General features: G+C 36.8%; 1 protein-coding gene across 2 annotated transcripts; it reads left to right on the top strand.

Annotated features, from left to right (window-relative positions):
• The first annotated feature begins 1731 nt into the window (after window positions 1–1731).
• Window positions 1732–17004, top strand: LOC103710131 (uncharacterized). Of its 2 annotated transcripts, none has more exons than XM_008795750.5 (5): window positions 1732–2031; window positions 2762–2972; window positions 3064–3512; window positions 3617–3929; window positions 15395–17004. In XM_008795750.5, exons 2-5 carry the CDS (start codon window positions 2865–2867, stop codon window positions 16673–16675), a joined length of 2151 nt encoding a protein of 716 aa, XP_008793972.2. In that variant the 5' UTR covers window positions 1732–2031; window positions 2762–2864; the 3' UTR covers window positions 16676–17004. The 2 variants fall into 2 exon arrangements, with proteins under 2 accessions (XP_008793972.2, XP_088564365.1); XM_088708239.2 differs by having other exon boundaries at window positions 1763–2043.
• Window positions 17005–17973: the final 969 nt, after the last annotated feature.

Here is a 17973-nt window from a genome sequence, read left to right as displayed (position 1 = left end):
AGAATACTTATATGCCACTTTTAATCTAGTAATTGGTTAAACACTATAAGTATTTAAAAAGAAATATTTACATCTTTTACTTTTACTAGTATCATAGAAAATCGCATGTCATTGCTCTCAAACTTTCAAAAAAGCTACTTGTGTTCTTTTAAATGCATCCAAAATGGCTTGGAAGAACCATAAGTGCATCAATGCTTATTACGAGTTCTTGGACTTTATAATGTTTTTTTTGTAATACAGAAAATTAATTATTCTTTTTTCTTTTTCCTTTTTTTTGAGATGAACATTTTTAACATTAGTTAATTGCTATCATAGTTTGATTTGGAAAGTTATATTGAATTACTCACAGAAATCTATCTATTAAAATGGCTTGCAAAAACCTGATCAAACAATTGAAGCAATTAGTAAAGATTGATGGCAGGCACAAAATTCAAAGGAAGAGATCTTTTCATATATTTGCAGGACAACTTTTCAAGAAATACTATTTTGGCATGCAATAGTTTTTTGTTTTTTGAAATCACATATAGATGATTTTATAACTAATAAGAGATCAACAATATACTAGTGATGCAACTAAAAGTACAACAAAGAGCAGAGGTGGCAATTGCTAGCACTTAACATCAATAAACCTAAACAAGCTTTGGATCGATAGATAGGGAAGAATTAGCCGGAGCGGGCCTTCAAAAAGCAACCAAGTGGGATCACCTTTGAAGAAAAAGCCAAAGCAATAGTCCTAGAAGGGTATGCAGTCACCACCAATTCTTTATGGTCAGAAAAGCTAGAAAACCATGAAAAAAGAGAGGAGATGAAGCAAATATCCTGGACAAAGCTTGAGGGTATTATTGGGGAATGCTTGAAGAGTCAGTAACCCTGCTAGCTCTAGATACTAAGGCCCAAGCCAATACTTGTGGCCTAGGGTGAACCCATCATGATAGGCGCATGATGGATTAGGGCTTTGGTGATGCTATTGATTAGGGCTTTGGTGATGGAAAGGACCTTCCAATGGGTAAGATCATAGGGTCTTAAATTCTATCTATCGATCCAGATGCCAAAAAATGAAGCAAAAATAAAAAATCTATAAGCTACTAACCAAGCATATAAAGATTAAACTGAAACAAGTACAAGAATAAGAGAGAAAGCTAATAGATCTTTAAGGAACAGAAATTTTCATTGATCTTAGTGAAGTTACAAAATTAGCATCATCACTCATAGATTTGAATATAATGAGGGAAGTGCTTCTCGAGTGTTAATCGACATAGATCCAACACACTTCTCGTCCTTGGAGCAGGTCTCTTGGAGGATCCCCCAACTAGAATTTCTCCTTGCTTTTGACCTTCTTTGGATCTCTAATGAGGTACTTTTTGGGTTGGGAGTCTATGTCTAAGGGAATTGATGTAGAATAAGAGGAAAGAAAAAAAGAGAGAGCTAAAGCTGCAAGAAAAGTAAGCTAAAATTAGGAACTCCGATTCTCCAAATAGGAGAAAAGAACTTGAAGCTAAGAAAGACAAAAGGTTCAGTTATCCCAAAAATTTTCAATTAGTCCTCGAAATTATTATCCTGTGACAATATGGTTCGAGCATATATCTAGCTCCTAAGAATTTTTCATTCATAAAATTTTGTGATAAGTAGCATTTTACTGATTAATTACTTTACAAGCGAAGATTCTAAATTGAAGTTACGTTTCATTCCCAAATATTGTTAAATATATACAATCGCATAACAATTTATGATTGACCATTTTCGTGGTCTTTATAAAAGCTAGAGGACCGGAACATTGTCGAACACCATGCTTCACAGACTCGTAACGGATTTGCTCGCGAAGTCGGCTCTTACCAAATGGGATCTACCATTAAAATTCTCCCACTCTTTTAAGTGTCACAGAGAGAGTTCTCAAACAGATGGCTGTGAGAATCGAGAGGTCTCCTCCGCGTAGTTCCCACGCCATCGACTGAAGCTCCCGCTCTCCTCTAATCCTCCAATGGGCCGTGGTGGAGAAGAAGGAAGAGAGAGGATCTGGAATCCCTCGTACAGGTGTGGAGATCGGTAACTCATAGCATGCGCTACTCTTTCTTGTTCTTCATAATGGCTTCTTGGATATGTTTTGGGGTTCCATTCGTTGACGGAATCAGGGTTTTCATATGGATGATGCCTTACTCCGTTTCTTGAATGGTTTTCTCTGTTAGCTAATTATCGACTCTGCTGATCTGTGAGTTTTTTGTAGATGGTTCGCAGAATTTTGGGCACTTTGATACTTTGATCTTGGTTCACTGGTTGTGGATTTACGTGTTTTCTGGGGATGAGAGCTTCTTTGAACATTTTTATCGTTGATTTGTCTATCTTCTCCGTTGTTGGGTTTGTATGTCTTTCATTTCATTGAACTCAAACAAATCTGGTTACTGCAAACTCTGCTGCTTGATCATTAAAGGTGGTTTTAATTATTCGTTGTTATCATGTGGACATATCAAGAGAGATGCGATTGTGTGATCTACTAGGAGATAATTGATCTTCCATGAATTAGGTTATCTATATTAAACGGCCGAAGAATTCGGGGACCGGAGATTGATTATTGTCTTTCAGTTTTCTTTCCTATTTGCATTCTGAATGTTTTGGTATTCAGTCTGTTTAGCTTGTTTTTGGAGATCAAAAAATTTTGGTGTATTTGAAATCTATTGGTTACTTTATGCTTTTCTTTCTTTTCTTTTCTTTTTCCCCCACCTTCTAGTTGTACATGTGCCCTGACTGTTTTGCGTTGATCGTGCAGGAAACTAAGTTTCTTTTGTGTTTGAGGAGAAGGGTGGTTGGAAGACCGGGTTAGGATTTTGAAGGAAAGGTGAAATTTGGGTGATATTCTCCTGGAGACCATTATGGGTGACTCGACAGCAATGACCATCGAGTTTCTTCGTGCTAGGTTACTTTCTGAAAGGTCCATATCAAGAACTGCAAAGGAGAGAGCTGACCAATTAGCTAAAAGGGTTAGGCATCATATTGTTTTCTTAATTACTATTTTCTTTTCTCTGGGTTGTTTCTTCAGATGAAATGGATTTGATGTTGTTGGTTGTTTAGGTCATGGAGTTGGAGGAACAGCTTAGGATTATTATGATCCAGAGGAAGAAAGCTGAGAAGGCTTCTGAAGAAGTTCTTGCCATCCTAGAAGCTCAGGGGATTGGTGATTTCTCTGAGGTAACTGATTCGAGCTCTGACCAAGATGAAGTTCCTGGTGGTTTGAAAGTGCCTGATGATACTTTTAAAGAAGATGATACTTCCACAGCCTCCAAAATGGAGAAGAGTGAAGTTGAGGATGTACTGTCAGGTTTGGAGCTCGAAGTTATTCCCTCTCAAGTTGGTGGCATATCATGGAAAGGCCGAAGCAATAGCCCAGATTCTCATGAGAAGCAGAAGGCAAAGCAAATCAGGCAAAGACAGAGATGGCGCAGTTTTATGTCAACTGCTGGATCTTCTCCAAAATATCACTTAGGCAAGTCGTGCCGCAAGATAAAACGGAAGGAGATCGGGTATTTTTCTATAACCTCCCTGCTCCCACTCCATTTGTTCATTCAGTCACATCTATTCCCTGCCCCAATTTAGTTTCTATTATATTATGCTTTTGTTTCACCAGATTAGCAGCAAGGGATGATAAAGACAAGCATATCCTTAATGACACTCATGAAAAGACAGTGGTTACATGGTCATACATTAGTCATGACCAGCCTCATTCTAGAAATGAGATGGAAAACATGTTTCCAGATTCTTCAATTCCATTTCTTCTTAATGATAAAAATGAAGATACTGATGCTGTTGGAAGTGGAGGAGGTGAAGAGATGGAAAGAGCCCTAGAACAGCAGGCCCAGCTCATTGGTCAGTATCAGGCAGAGGAAAATGCTCAGACAGAATGGGAAAGAACATACAATGAGAACAAATATGTAGCCCTGGTATGCATCCTTCAATTTAAGTGCTCTATACATAATAAATTTTATGTAATACCAAAATCTTTCAATTTCAAAAGAACTGGAAGAAGCTGGTGAAATCACTACTGATATATTGCCAATGCATGAAGCAGTTTTGGGATATGTCATGGAAGTGAGTCCCTCTGGCATAAGTACTAACATGTTTACTACATTGAAGCTTGCATGCGTAGGCTTTTCTTCAAGCTGAAGACCTGCCTGGTCGGTGGTTTGTGCGCTGCCTTCAGGATATCCTTGCACCAACTAGTTGGTACTTTATGCACCAATAAATCACACTTCCCTGCCAAAACTGAATTCGTATTTAAGCAGATAGTTAACAGTTAAGCTATTCTTTCCTTGAAAACTTATCTGTGTAAGATGAGCCCATCATATATACTCTATTAAAAGGATAAAGCTTTGAATTTGACAATTATCCTAGAAGAAGCTTGGATCTGACACTTTTTCTCCCCAAATGGTCCTCGCATACCACAAAGAGTTACATTTTATCAAAAAATATTTCCAAAACATTTGGGATCCAAATCATAGAAGGAACCTGTTATTCAACCAAAAAGGGGAAAACAAAGAGAACAGGAAAGGTATCTGCAGGAGGTTTAATGAAAGTATTCAAATAATTCATAAACAAGGCCTCTAATAACATATGAAGAAGAAGAAATGAAAAAAAAGGCCTCTGATTTTCTTGTATAATATTGATTTTAAATTATTTTTTAATTTGCACATCCGGGTTGTTTAGTAACGTGCATTGCTTATGCCTGCTTTGCCATTGAATATAAAGACATCAGTTGGCTTTATGAGAGCTGCTTTATAGTTGATTCCAATTAAAGTTCAGTTTGTCCAATATAGAAGGTTTTTTCATTCTGTTCAAGCTAAATCAGTTCTCATTTTTATTTGATGTACAAAAGATATCATGTACATTTTATTTATGATCACTTGAGTGTGAAACTTTACAATATGGTAAAATTTTGGTCATAAAATGAAAGTGCTAATGATTCAGAAATAGGAGACAGACATGTTTGGGTATTATATGATCTAGTATGGAATGTGAATGGTTAAAAAATTTGAGACATAAACTAATAGGACTATATTCATAAACACAAATATGATGTGTGTGTATATAAGAATACTTATGTATCCACGCCTCATATACACATATGCAAGGAGGCCATTATGCAGTTATGGTCCCAGCAATCTGGGGTCCTAGGAGGGGCTGACTAGGGACAAACCGAACCTTTGGCATTTTTTTCTATATGAAGTGGTTGCCCCAAGATAGGAACACACGCCATTGCGCTTGTCAGCCCAAGCCTCTTATCTTTGCATCAATCAATCGCCCCTATCATCTACACATGTATTCACATGTTAAATTGTATATGTATGTATGATGTATGCATATACACATGGATGGCCTTTATTTGTTTATGATATGCATGTGTATTTGTATTTTACTTTAACTAGAAATTTCTTCTTGATGCTTTTTGAAAATGCAGTGTCTAATTTTGTGAACTTTTGATAACATGAATAGTCTTGTATAATCCAGAGAGAAAGACTATGAAAAGCGAGCCTTATTGCTTGAGTTTTGAAAGTATGTGAAATTAATTTCTTAAAATTTGCCCAATACACGTGCAGCACTAGTTTCATACACAGATTAACTATGATTTGTCTAGTTCCTTCATGATGTCTCCATTGTTGTTTCTTGACCTTCAAATTGAAACCCATGATCTTCTGTTGAAGGTTATTTCTATCCAGGCCACTCTAGTGGTGCCACTTCAGTTTCCTTTTTATGTATCGGTCTGTATTGTTTTTAGCCATTCACCTTTCTGAAATTATTTCTCTTTATCATACAATTACCCTAACATCTCTCTTTTCTGCATCATAGGCTTATGTATTTGCGAGCAAACATTCTGATCCATCCAAAAATGTTGTATTTATAAGTGTATTAAGTACACAACTTACAATGTTGCATTTCCACCCTGTATTCCCTAATTAGATTACAGAACACCATTTCTCTTCATCCTTTATATTATTTTTGATGGATGCAAGATGGCAAAACAATCTGTTTAAATGAATACAGCTGAATTTCATATGTTACTGTATTTTTATCATACTGAGTTTTGACATCCATGTTCTAGGAGTGCACTTTTAAAGTTCCTGTTAGTATCTGCTGTTCTTTATTCTCTCCAGTAATGACTATATTATGCTTAGATGAGTTTTGCAATGGGATTATCTCCATACATTTTAGAATAATTTAGAACTGAATCACCACCAAAAATGGTTCAGTTGTATAGCAACCACAGTAAGATATTGTGGCCAAAAGCCCTTTATTGAACCATAGGGGGCCCATAGAGAAGGATTATCATTGTTTTGCTTCAGTTTCAGTATTATTAGAAAATAGTTGATGCTTCTATATGTAGATGACCCATCAATTCCAATATAACTATCTGATGTGTCACTTGTCTTTCTGGATTATAGAGAATCTGGAGGAAAAGTTTTGATGCTCTCTGCTATCAACGGACATCTTCTTTCATTGAAGAAAGCCTCATATACAATATGGGGGCATGTGACAATTAGATGTGATATTGATTTGTTCTTGAAACTTACAAATCTTCTTAGGTAACTGAGATATTGTGTTATCTTGTTAGGTCGTGCTTTAAAGAATTCCAAAATGGAATATGACAAAATTTTTGAACTGGCCGGCCAGCTGTTTGCTGGTGGGAAGCAGCAAGAAAATCTACAGCATAAGCATTTATAGTTGACAGCATTATCCTATTCAATTGAAAGTGAGTTAAGATGGTGTTTTAATAGGAGAGATCAGATCAGTGCTAGATAGAAGCAATCAGTTTGTTTGTCAATTTATTGAGTGCAGGTTAACTTTAGTTGCTATTGTTAGAATTTCTCATAAAGGTGGGCTTCCATTAATTATGGACTGATTTTAATTTGATTTATAACGTGATACGGGCTAAGTTGTCGTCTGAATGAATATTAAGATGCCCATAATTAATTTGTGATCATATGGTTATTTTGGGCTTTGTTATCTTAGTCATGTGGTGCAGCGAGTATTAGTGTAAGCCTAATTTGGTTAATGGGCTTTGTAATGGGTGGACCTATTAGCTACTAATTGGGCTAGGTCCCCACTCCACTCCTATATATATATCTGCTTGTAGAGAAACCTTAGGGCACTAAGATCTCTATGTTCCTAGGTGCACCTATCCCATTGAGGAGACAGACATCAAGGAGGAGATGAAGAGGAAGATCTATCCCGTCTGTGTGCTTCTTGCACAGGTATTGCTGCAGCGATCATCAATGGCTGCTCAGGGCTTGTAAGGTATGTTTCGATCCTTTATAGATTGATTTATGTTCTTTTGTGTTCTAATCAACTGCATGGTGTCCATTAAATCCTACATCTAGTATCAGAGCCTGAATTTTGTAAGAGGTTAGAATCAAAATAATGAATCAAATCAAGAAGAAATCAGATTAAAAGGAAAAAATAGAAAAGGGGCATTAGGAAGAAATTAAATAAAAAAAAAGGAAAAAAAGGAAGAAGAAGGACAGTGGTGCTCTAGGTTCCCCGCCGTTGTGCCCTCCTCCCATCTGGTGGCCGGAGTGGCCACCGATGGCTGCTTGGGCCATGCCGTCTGTGAGTCGGCTAGAGGCCTCGTCGCCATGCGGGGGTTCTTCCTGTCAGCTTTCAAGGAGAGGGACAGGTATTTCCGTCGTCGTTTCCCCTCTTCTCATCGGCGTGGAGGGATCGCCCTCGGCAGCCGCTAGGACGGGCCATCCCTCTGAGCCGCCGCGCCGGATGGTCGTGCTTTTCAGTCCCTATTTGGAACTGTCGGATCTCGTTGTACCAGTGGTTTTGCAGCTCAATTGCTAGAAAACTGGCGGCGGGTAGATGGGAAGAAGGTGGCGGTCCACCGATTGAAGTTTTTCGGTGGCCCTCGGGCCAGGTTTAGGCGACAGGGGTCGCCAATTTTGGCCTTCTCCGCTGGGTCATGAGGAGGAAGAAGGGATTAACAGGTTTCGAATTTTGGAATTTTGGTTTTTGACTTGAAATCTAAAACCCGAAATCCGAAATCCGAATCCGGTTGGCCAATAAAAGGAAAATTTTTAATTGAGCCCTTGGAAAATATATTATTTCACAGAGGTCCTTAGGAAATTTCATTGATTCCCTATGGTGAAATTTTATAACAAAAAGGTCCTTGAATATTTATTTTGTCCTTTTACTAACTTTTATTACGAAATGGTACTCTGATAATTATGCCGTGGTCCCTGCAATATATTTTTTATTGCACAAAGGTTCTTAAATATTGCTATTGCAAATTTTATGTAGTCTTATATTTGGACTGAATGAGGATATGTTTTGTGTAGATCCCTAATTTTGAGGGTTGTAGGTTTGAGTGGATGGTGACTACCAAAGTGGCCTATTCATTGAGATTGGCAGGATCCCTCTATTTTCCCTCTATTTGGTGTTTCAAGGGATTGAAAGTCATGTTAATTTTTATAAATTGCATTGTATTGGCACATTAAGGTTAATGAATGGATTTATGGGCATGGCTTGTTAATTCCTATTTTTTTTTGGAGGGTTGTGAATTTCAATGGACGGTGACCACCAAAGTGGCCCATTCACTAAAATTTGTAGGATTCTTCTGTTTGATATTTTGAAAAGGATTGAGAAGCGTGGTGGAATTATTGCATGCAATCATCTCCCCAAAGGGAGTTTGTTGCGTGTTATAATTCCGAAGTGGAATATTTTTTTGACTAGTTAGTGTGCATGGTCTAGAGATTCATTCTACCAAAGTAGATGGACATCTGAAAACTGATGATACCTTTCTAGTCGATTCTACTATGCATTGGAGGGGTACCTTTTGTGGGTCTCTTTCTTCCCAAAGAAAGTTTGTGGCATTGCACCAAGGGTTCTCATTGAAGCAATGCTTATAAATATTTTCAAGCATGCTGGTTACCCATATCTATCCATTAATTAACTGCATAAAGGTTGTCTATCAACTAGCACCTTTGCTGATTACACTATGGCTCTCATTGAAACTCTGGCCAGAACAAACTACAAAATATGAAAAATTGATATTTAGCTAGCGCTGTGTTTGATGGATTTGGATATTGCACTCAGGGATGATCCTCCATCTAAAGTTACTAGTAGTACTTTAGAACAGAAGGCTGCCTATAAAAAGTGGGAGAGAGCTAATCATTTTAGCCTAATGATCATGGAGAGGTCCATATCAGATTTCATTCTAGATGCTATATCTGACAATGATAATGCTAGGCAATTTTTTGATGCTATAAGTAAGAGGTATGTAGAATATGATAAGACTGAGGGTAGAAAGCTAATGGATAAATTAATCAATATGAGGTATGATGGTATTGATGGTGTTAGGGCTTGCAACATAAAATTAGAAAGTATTGCATCCAAGCTTAGTAGTCTTGGCATCTCTATTCCTACTATTTTTCTTGTGCATGAACCTTTTAATTCTCTCCTTGTGCAATTTAGTCAGCTTAAAACCACATATAATATGCAGAAGGATAAATAGAATGTGAATAAATTCATTTCTGTTTATGTTCAAAAGAAAGAAAAATATCTTAGGGAAAAGGGTGAGAGTCATAATGTGGTGTATGGTAACGCCATAAGGGTCCCAAATATAATAAGAAAAAGGTAATGGTTTCAAAAGGGATGGTCATACTCACAATTTTGGAGTAAAAGTCAGAATCCTGGGGGCCTACAAGCTGCTATTAAGAAAGCTCTTAAGTGCTTCTTTAGTAAAAGAAAGGGTCATAAAAAAAAGGAAAATAATAATAATAAAAAAAACTATGTATGTAGATGGTATTGTCTCTAAAAAGCGATTGGCTAAGGATAAATTCTCTATATTGTGGCATAAGCGATTGGGTCATATTTTATTTTAAAGAGAAGTTTCAAAGGTTAATTGATGATGAAATTCTGCCTTCACTTAACTTTGGTAATTTTCATACTTATGTTGATCGTCTTTGGAGAAAATTTACCAAAGATAAAAGAAAGGAATCCACACGTAGTAATAAACTTTTAGAACTCATTCATACAAATATGAGTGGACCCTAGATCCTGCTATTTGTGGTAGTAGGTACTTTATTACCTTTATTGATGATTTTTTCTCATTATGGATATGTGACATACCTTCTCAAGAAGAAAAAACATCCGAAGCACTTGATAAGTTTAAAATCTTTAAAATCTGAGGTTGAAAAGCAGTGTGGAAAGATAATTAAGGTGGTGAGATCTGATTGTGGTCGTGAATATTATGGTCGACATGATAAATTTAGCCAATAAATGGGATCCTTTGCCAAGTACTTGCACGAGTGTGGGATAGTTGCTCCATACATTATGCTTGAAACCCCTAAGCAAAAGGTGTGGTTGAGAGACATAATCACGCTCTTAAGGATATAGTTAAAAGCATGATAAGCTGCTACAATTTACCAGGATATCTCTGGGGTAGGGTCTTAAAGACCACCATCTATATCTTAAATAGGGTTCCTAATGAGATAGTTCCCCGGACATCTTTTGAGTTTATGGGTTGAAAGGAAGCCTAGTATTAATCACTTTCATATTTTGGGTTGCCCTACAGAAGTCAAAATTTATAAGCTATTAGAGAATAAGTTTGGACCTATAACCACTTATTGTTTCATTGGCTATCCAGATAATTTTAAAAGATATAGATTCCACTACCCTGACAGAGGCATGAAGATTGCTGAGTCTATCCATGCTATGTTTCTAGAGTCTAATATGGACGATTGTAGATGTTCTCATATTGGAGATGTGACATTAGAGGAAAGATAAGTTATTGTTCCTATTCCTGTCATCCATAAAAGGTCACATTTCATCCTGTTGAAGGGATAGTAGAAGAACGACAACAGATAACTAAATCGATAATAGCACCTCCATAGCTAGTTAACGAAATACTATTAAGATCACTTAGAGAAAGGAGAATTTCATTCCTAATGATTATGTGGTCTATTTAGGTGAGAATAACTATGATATTGGTCATATGGTTGATACTTGATACAGTCTTATATGATCAAGCTATTGCAAGTTTTCAGTCAAACTAGTGGCTTGAAGCCATGTGTGATGAGATGCAGTCCATGGCTAGCAATGAAGTATAGGATTTTGTGGAATTACCTGAGGGGTTTAAGCCTATAAAGTGTAAATGGGTTTTTTAAAACCAAAAAGGACTTTAATGGTAATATTGAATGCTACAAGGCATGGTTGCAAAAGGATCCACTCAAAAGGAGGGCATATATTACAATGAGACTTTTTCTTTGGTATCTTGTAAGGATTCTTTCATAGTAATTATGGCACTAGTAGCCCATTTTGACTTAGAGCTTCATCAGATGGATGTTAAGACAACTTTTCTGAATGGTGATCTTCATGAAGAACTCTACATGAATCAACCAGAAGGTTTTGTTGAAAGTGGAAAGGTGCATATAGTATGCAAACTTAAGAAATCCATTTATAGTCTTGAGCAGGCATCGCGACAATGGTATCTTAAGTTTGATGACATTGTGAGTTCTCTTAAATTTGTGGAAAATAAAGTGGATCACTGCATATACCTTAAGGTCAATGGAAGTAGATCTATCTTTCTTGTCTTGTACGTGGATGATGTTTTGTTTGCTAGTAACAACTCTAGGTTATTGAAGGATAAATTCAGTAGATGAGACTAAATATATGCTATCTAAGGTTTTTGATATGAAGGATCTTGAAGAAGCTTCATTTGTACTTGGTGTTGAGATTCACAAGGATAGAACATGTGGTGTATTGGGGTTGTCTCAGAGAGCTTACATTGATCATGTATTGAGTAGATTTGGTATGCATAATTACAAAGCTAAAGATGTACTTATGGTCAAGGGAGATAAATTCAGTAGAAGCCAATGTCTTAAGAATGATGTAGAAAGAGAATCCATGAAGAGTGTGCCTTATTCTAGTGTTATGGGTAGTTTTGATGTATGCACAAGTCTACCCCAGATTGGATATAGCATATGCTGTTAGTGTACTTGACAGATATATGACAAATTTGGGCATGGAGCATTAGAAGGCAGCTAAAAAGGTTATGAGATACTTACAAAAAACTAAAAAAAATTTATGCTGGCTTATAGTAGGTATGATCATCTTAAGGTAACAGTTATTGTGATTTTGATTTTGTTGGTTGCGTGGATGATATGAAATTTACTTTGGGTTATATTTTTTATGATGGCTAGAGGGATCGTTTCTTGAAAAAGAACAAAACACTTTTTGTGGCATCTTCTACTATGCAGGTAGAGTTTGTGGCATGTTAGGAGCTACAACTCATGTTGTTTGGTTGAGGAACTTTATCTCAAGATTTGTGATTATTGATTGCATCTCAAAACCATTTGAGATTTATTGTGATAATAGTGTTGCCGTGTTCATTTCAAAGAATAGTGAGAGTTCTAGTGCCCTTTTTCCAGTGCTTCTAAACATAGAAAGATAAAGTATCTCACAGTCAGAGATTTGGTTAAAAATGGAGATGTTATTAAGCATATAGAGATTGATGCAATGCTGACATATCCATTAACCAAAGTACTTAGATCCAATGTGTTTGTTAAATATGTTGAAAACATGGGTCTATTGCGGTCTTTTGATGTACTTGGTTAGTAGGAGCATTATTTTGTTAAATATTATTTGGATGCCATAAAGTATCTTTTCTATTATTTTCATATTGGAATATCACGTTTACATTTGTGCACATATGGTTGTTTGTAAATGTTGTTTAAATGAAAGTCTTAAGCATAAAGGTGTTGCTTATGCATAAAGGTATTGCTTATGTTATAATTGATATCATGGTTTGTCTTGATATATAAAGGTGAAATTGTGACATAAGCTTAACGTTGTTATGGCAACTTTCATTTGAAAGCACATAAGAGGTTTCGCTATGAGACTATAGTGGGCTGATGATGAACTATGTATGTTTGATCACATAAGGGTACAAAGTTCATCCTACACACACTACATCACTGAGATCCATGTCAAGAAGATTACTAACATTTGTAATCATAGAAGAGTCTTGTATCAGTAAATGATATAAAGACTGCTATAATTCAATGTTAATGGTTTTGTTGGACCGTATTTTTGACTTAAAATGTTATTTATTTAGGACATTCATACATGTGGTCACATGAGGTGAACTTAGTTCGGGAGTCATTTTCAAACTACATATATGTATATAATAAAATATATATATTTTTAAAATTTAAGTTTTAATTAATGTCGCCCAAGTGGGAGAATATTGGAATTTTTATAAAGGTGGGCTTCCTTTGATTATGGACTGATTTTCATTTGATTTGTTATGTGATACAGGCTAAGTTGCCATCTGAATGAATATTAAGAAGCTCATAATTAATTTGTGATCATATGGTTATTTTGGGCTCTGTTGTCTTAGTCATGTGGTGTAGCGAGTGTTGGTGTAGGCCTGATTTGGTTAATGGGCTTTGTAATGGGTGGACCCATTAGCATAACTAATTGGGCTAGGTCCCCGCTCCACTCCTATGTGTATTTGCCCGTAGAGAAATCCTAGGGCACCAAGGTCTCTATGTTCCTAGGGGCACCTATCTTATTGAAGAAATAGGCATCAAGGAGGAGATGAAGATGAAGATCTACCCTGTCTCTGCTGCGATGATTAATGGTTGCTTAGGGCTTGTAAGGTATGCTTCGATCCTTTATGGATTGATCTATGTTTTTTGTGTTCTAATCTCCTGCGTGGTTTCTGTTAAGTCCTACAGCTATAACACGTCCCTATGCATTTAAGACTTGCTATAACACATCCCTATGCATTTAATAGTTACTGGACCTACTTATGAAACTGATTTTATTTGGTTTTCCTGACAGCTGATATGGGAAATATATGGAGATTTGCATAGAAAACCTTGGGAAGTTATCAGGAAATATTTTTAACTTTAAGAGAAACATCTAGAAGACCACTTTTGAAATTACCGGGGGGTTTACTGAGAGTTTTTCATGTGTTCTGTAGTCATTTTCCTTAATGAAATGAAAAACTCCATTCATTTCCATTTGCCTTATCAATGTCCAGTCCATTTCTTGAAGTTGTAGCAATAGATAAGAGTCAAAAACTAAAACGTTCAAGTCCCCGCTATGGTATATAGTAGTGATAACAAAATAGTTTTTTGTCTTTTTCCTTCACCAGTTTTTGTATGAATAAAAGCTGTATAAGGTTGATGTCCTTGAGCTTGACTGATAATGGTTCAAGATGTAATTCTCTCTATATTTCCTGATGTTTTATTTGCTTTTCCTGAACAATTCATGGGAGCCACATGTTGACCGGCTGTAGGATGAATTGTTTTAATCAAGTTTGCTGGTCCTTTAGTATATACTTGAAAAGTTAAATTGCATATAGACACTATACATCTAGAGAATTGTTTGCTTTGTTATTCTATATGTTATGATGGTTGACTTTGTATCGAAATTTGTGAAATTCAGAATGGACTGAAACGAGATCTTTCCGAACTCAAAATCGAAAGAAGGCAACTCATGAACTAGTTGGGAAAGAATTCTCTAGAGGAAAAGAGTGAGCCCTTCCACCTGGAAAAGAAACTTTGGCTTGATACTATTTTGAGGGGAAAAGAAAAGCGATTCCAACTTTTAGTACCTGCGAGGGGCTCTAGGGACCCTAAAAAGAAAAAGAGGGATACTACAAGAATATCATGTATTGGTCCAGGTAAATCCATTATGAAAATGAGAAATTAATAAATAAGTCGAAATATTTCATGACCTTACTGAATGGTCCAGGAAAGGAAAAGGGGTTACCCCTTTTTTTTCTTGTATATGATACATTCCTAATTGAATTCAAACTTTTTTTTTATATGGATTAATGTAGCAGGGAGCTTTCATGGATCTCACTTTTTGGCATTGACAGACTATGTTCATACATATTGGCTATTTAAGGTGGTGACATGGTATTAAACTGTTTGAATTAAGTAATTGAGCTGTTTTGCATTGGCCTATTTTGTTGTGGTTGGCACTTAATGTTTGCAAGAGTGATATGTTGAGTGTGCTGCTTACATGGTGTTGGACGAATGGTATGTTGGGCATACTGCTTATATGGTGTTTCGTAGAGAGAATATTTCAACAGTTCTAGTTTTTGGCATTTGCCATATGGGAACCATGTCACTGTCGTGCTCCGTTTTTATCTTTTTCTGCTCGAGACCTTTGGTGGGATGTAGTTTTATTTGATCGAGTTGCATAACTTGCTGGATAATTTAGTTTTCTTAATTTTGCTCCCTTGCTGTTGCTTATGTTACTGAAGCACCTGTTTTTTTTTTTTTTTTTTTGGTACCAAAAAAAGTACCTGTTTTCTGGTAATTTGCAGTTTTCTTTAATTACATTTTATTTGTTGATTTGCAATAGATTTATAACATTTGATCTCCAAATTCAGGGCTTTTGTGAATCTGGGAACCAGCTTCAAGTAACTGAACATAGTGTAGAACCAAAAGATAAAGACACTGAGCATGTTGATGAAAAACCATATTATAATGAAGAGGCAAAACCAGGAGTCGAAAATTTTTCCACCATAAAGGAACTGAAAGCTGAAATTCTCTCCAATGTCCACATTCTTCAAATCTCTCATTATACGGATTTGGAAAAGACTTGTGGAAGCCAAGAAGCAACCACTGCAGCATTCTCTGATGGCTTTGTGAACACTGATGTAATAAGAGCTCCCAATGGAAGTAATACTCATATTTGCAGGGATGACTTCTTGCATCAACAATGTGATGAAGTGGCCTTGGGGGAAACTGCACGTCCTTCCAAAGGAAGCACTTTTACTAGCGCAAGGGAGAAGCAGAAACAAGAACTGAAATATGAGAACTCTAACAGTGGTGCTTCTAGCAATCCAAATCTATTTCCACCTGGGCATGTAATTCTTGACATACCATCAAGTGGGAGCCCTTCCTCTGCAAGTTCTAGTAGCAAAATCTCCAAATGGGGATCATTGGATATTCAAAACGCATCTGACATGCAGTTGTCTCTGGCACCCAGCAGCAACTTTGGGGGTGTGTTGGAAGCTCTTAGGCATGCTAAGGCATTACTACACCAAGAATTCAAGAAGTCATCTCTGTCAAGTCAAGGCACCCTGGTTACTGCAGCACCAACAGATTCAAATTCTTGGGGAGATATATCAGGTGATGCTTTGAAAATTCCAATTGGTTCTGCTGGTCTGTTCAGATTACCGACAGACTCATATCCCCATGCTCACTTTGGAGGGCATGAGATTCATGGTTCAAGATTAAGGCTGGCTGCTACTAGTCCTTATGTTAGATATGCCAGCAATACGAATAGTGACCAATACCCATTTACTTCCTTTAGAGAAGCCAGATCTGGGGTTTCAGTGAACAATCAGACTATTGATCCATACCATTTGGTTGCAGGAGTTCCTGCTTACAGTGTTTTTGGCCTTCCTTACACAGATGTGAAAACTGAAATGCCTGTTGATTGCCGACACCCAACAGAGAGAGAAACCTGGTCCAACACGATTTCAGTAACCCAGACAGATGTGAGATATGGAATACCTGCTGATTATCAAAGATCTACAGGGAGACAGCCTTTGCCCAACAAGATATCAGAACCTCATACAGATGCGAGAATTAGAATGCCACCTGAGGATCAATATTTGATGCGCGGTCTGGACATTACTCGCCGCAATATGCAAATGTTGTAGCTATTGCTGTACAATGGTGTGCTATCTGTCAGTAGGGAGATTTCTTGGCCTCCCTTATTCCCTCATTTGTTATAATTTGGTTCTCTGATATTTAATCATTGTTTTACATATTGTAACATATATAGAAGGCGCTTCTACATTAGAAAATGTTGATGCCTCTTCCTTATGCTCTGATGCACTTGTGCATTGGAATAGGAATCAGGTATGGGCTTTCAAGTGGTTATTGTTTGCTTTGCACCCTGAATTGGTCACTAGTTAAAAGTCCTCACATTTGATGGGTGGTCTATCTGGTATAAGATTTGCTGCAGTCTGAGCTCGTTATGATGTAACTCTTTCATTTTCTGTAGAAGAATGGCTATCCAGATTTCTCAGATCATTCACTTTTGTTTCTTGTCACATTCTTGCCCTGCCATTCCTGCAAATCTTTGTTTCTGTGGATTTATAATTAGCTCGATCTCCTTGTAGGTGTAGCATCTGTTTTCTTGATGATATCTGCCATAGTCTGCTTGGTGTTCTTCAGTTTTCGTATCCGAGATAGCTGAGTCGTATTGAATTAATTGGAATATTTGGTGAAATTCCATTCAGCTGTCAGTTACCATGTTTTCATTCCATGGGATTGAATTCGTCAGTTTTCAAATATTAGGAGATTCACTTCTTGGTTAAGGTTTAGCAACTATATTCTTTGTTCTCATAAATCAAATTCTATGTATTTAATATGCATAACAAAATGTTTTTCACGATTTCTAGCACGGAAACATCTAATTCGGACCTACCTACTACCTTCAGCTGATAAATAGACCTAGTTCACTTTGCAGCAATCTCTCTATTGAAGGAACTCCTCAATGAATGTTCCATGCAAGCCCTGCTTGATTTTATGAGGTAACATGATGGGCCTTGCTTGTCCAGCCCAGCAGATATTATGGGACTATCTCGTAAACGCATAAATGTTTTTCTCTTTCTCATTCGATCCATTCATATTATCTCTTTCCCCCTAGTCTGTTCATTCTCATTCCAAAATAGTTGAATGGCAATAATTTTTTTTTTAAAAAAATATGAATCATTTTGTTTGAGCAAAATTTTTTGGCACACTATCTTCATGCATATATGAAGGACTTGAGGACCAAATCCTGTGAAAATTCATGATAGCCCATAAATCCTTGCAAACCCTTTGAAACTCTTCTTTAATTTGGTTTTCTGAGAATAGGAGGGATTCCCACCCACTTATTTAAATTTTTGAGAATAAGAGGGAGTCCCACCCATTATAGAAACCCAGGGATAGTCCCCCATCCAAAGGAAGA

This window comes from Phoenix dactylifera, chromosome 12 (genome assembly GCF_051530095.1).
Source record: "Phoenix dactylifera cultivar Ajwa chromosome 12, Ajwa_hap1_PhDact_Kaust_v1.1, whole genome shotgun sequence".
Taxonomy (NCBI): domain Eukaryota; kingdom Viridiplantae; phylum Streptophyta; class Magnoliopsida; order Arecales; family Arecaceae; genus Phoenix; species Phoenix dactylifera.
Note: the sequence above shows the minus strand (reverse complement) of the source record. Positions and strands in the feature narration are given on the sequence as shown.

What these genes read in the sequence shown, in the direction of transcription:
- LOC103710131 (XM_008795750.5), top strand. Translation starts at nt 2,865, where the DNA reads ATGGGTGACTCGACAGCAATGACCATCGAGTTTCTTCGTGCTAGGTTA. An exon ending in ATAAAACGGAAGGAGATCGG is followed by an intron (nt 3,513 to 3,616) that starts GTATTTTTCTAT and finishes TTGTTTCACCAG; the next exon opens with ATTAGCAGCAAGGGATGATA. An exon ending in AGAACAAATATGTAGCCCTG is followed by an intron (nt 3,930 to 15,394) that starts GTATGCATCCTT and finishes CTCCAAATTCAG; the next exon opens with GGCTTTTGTGAATCTGGGAA.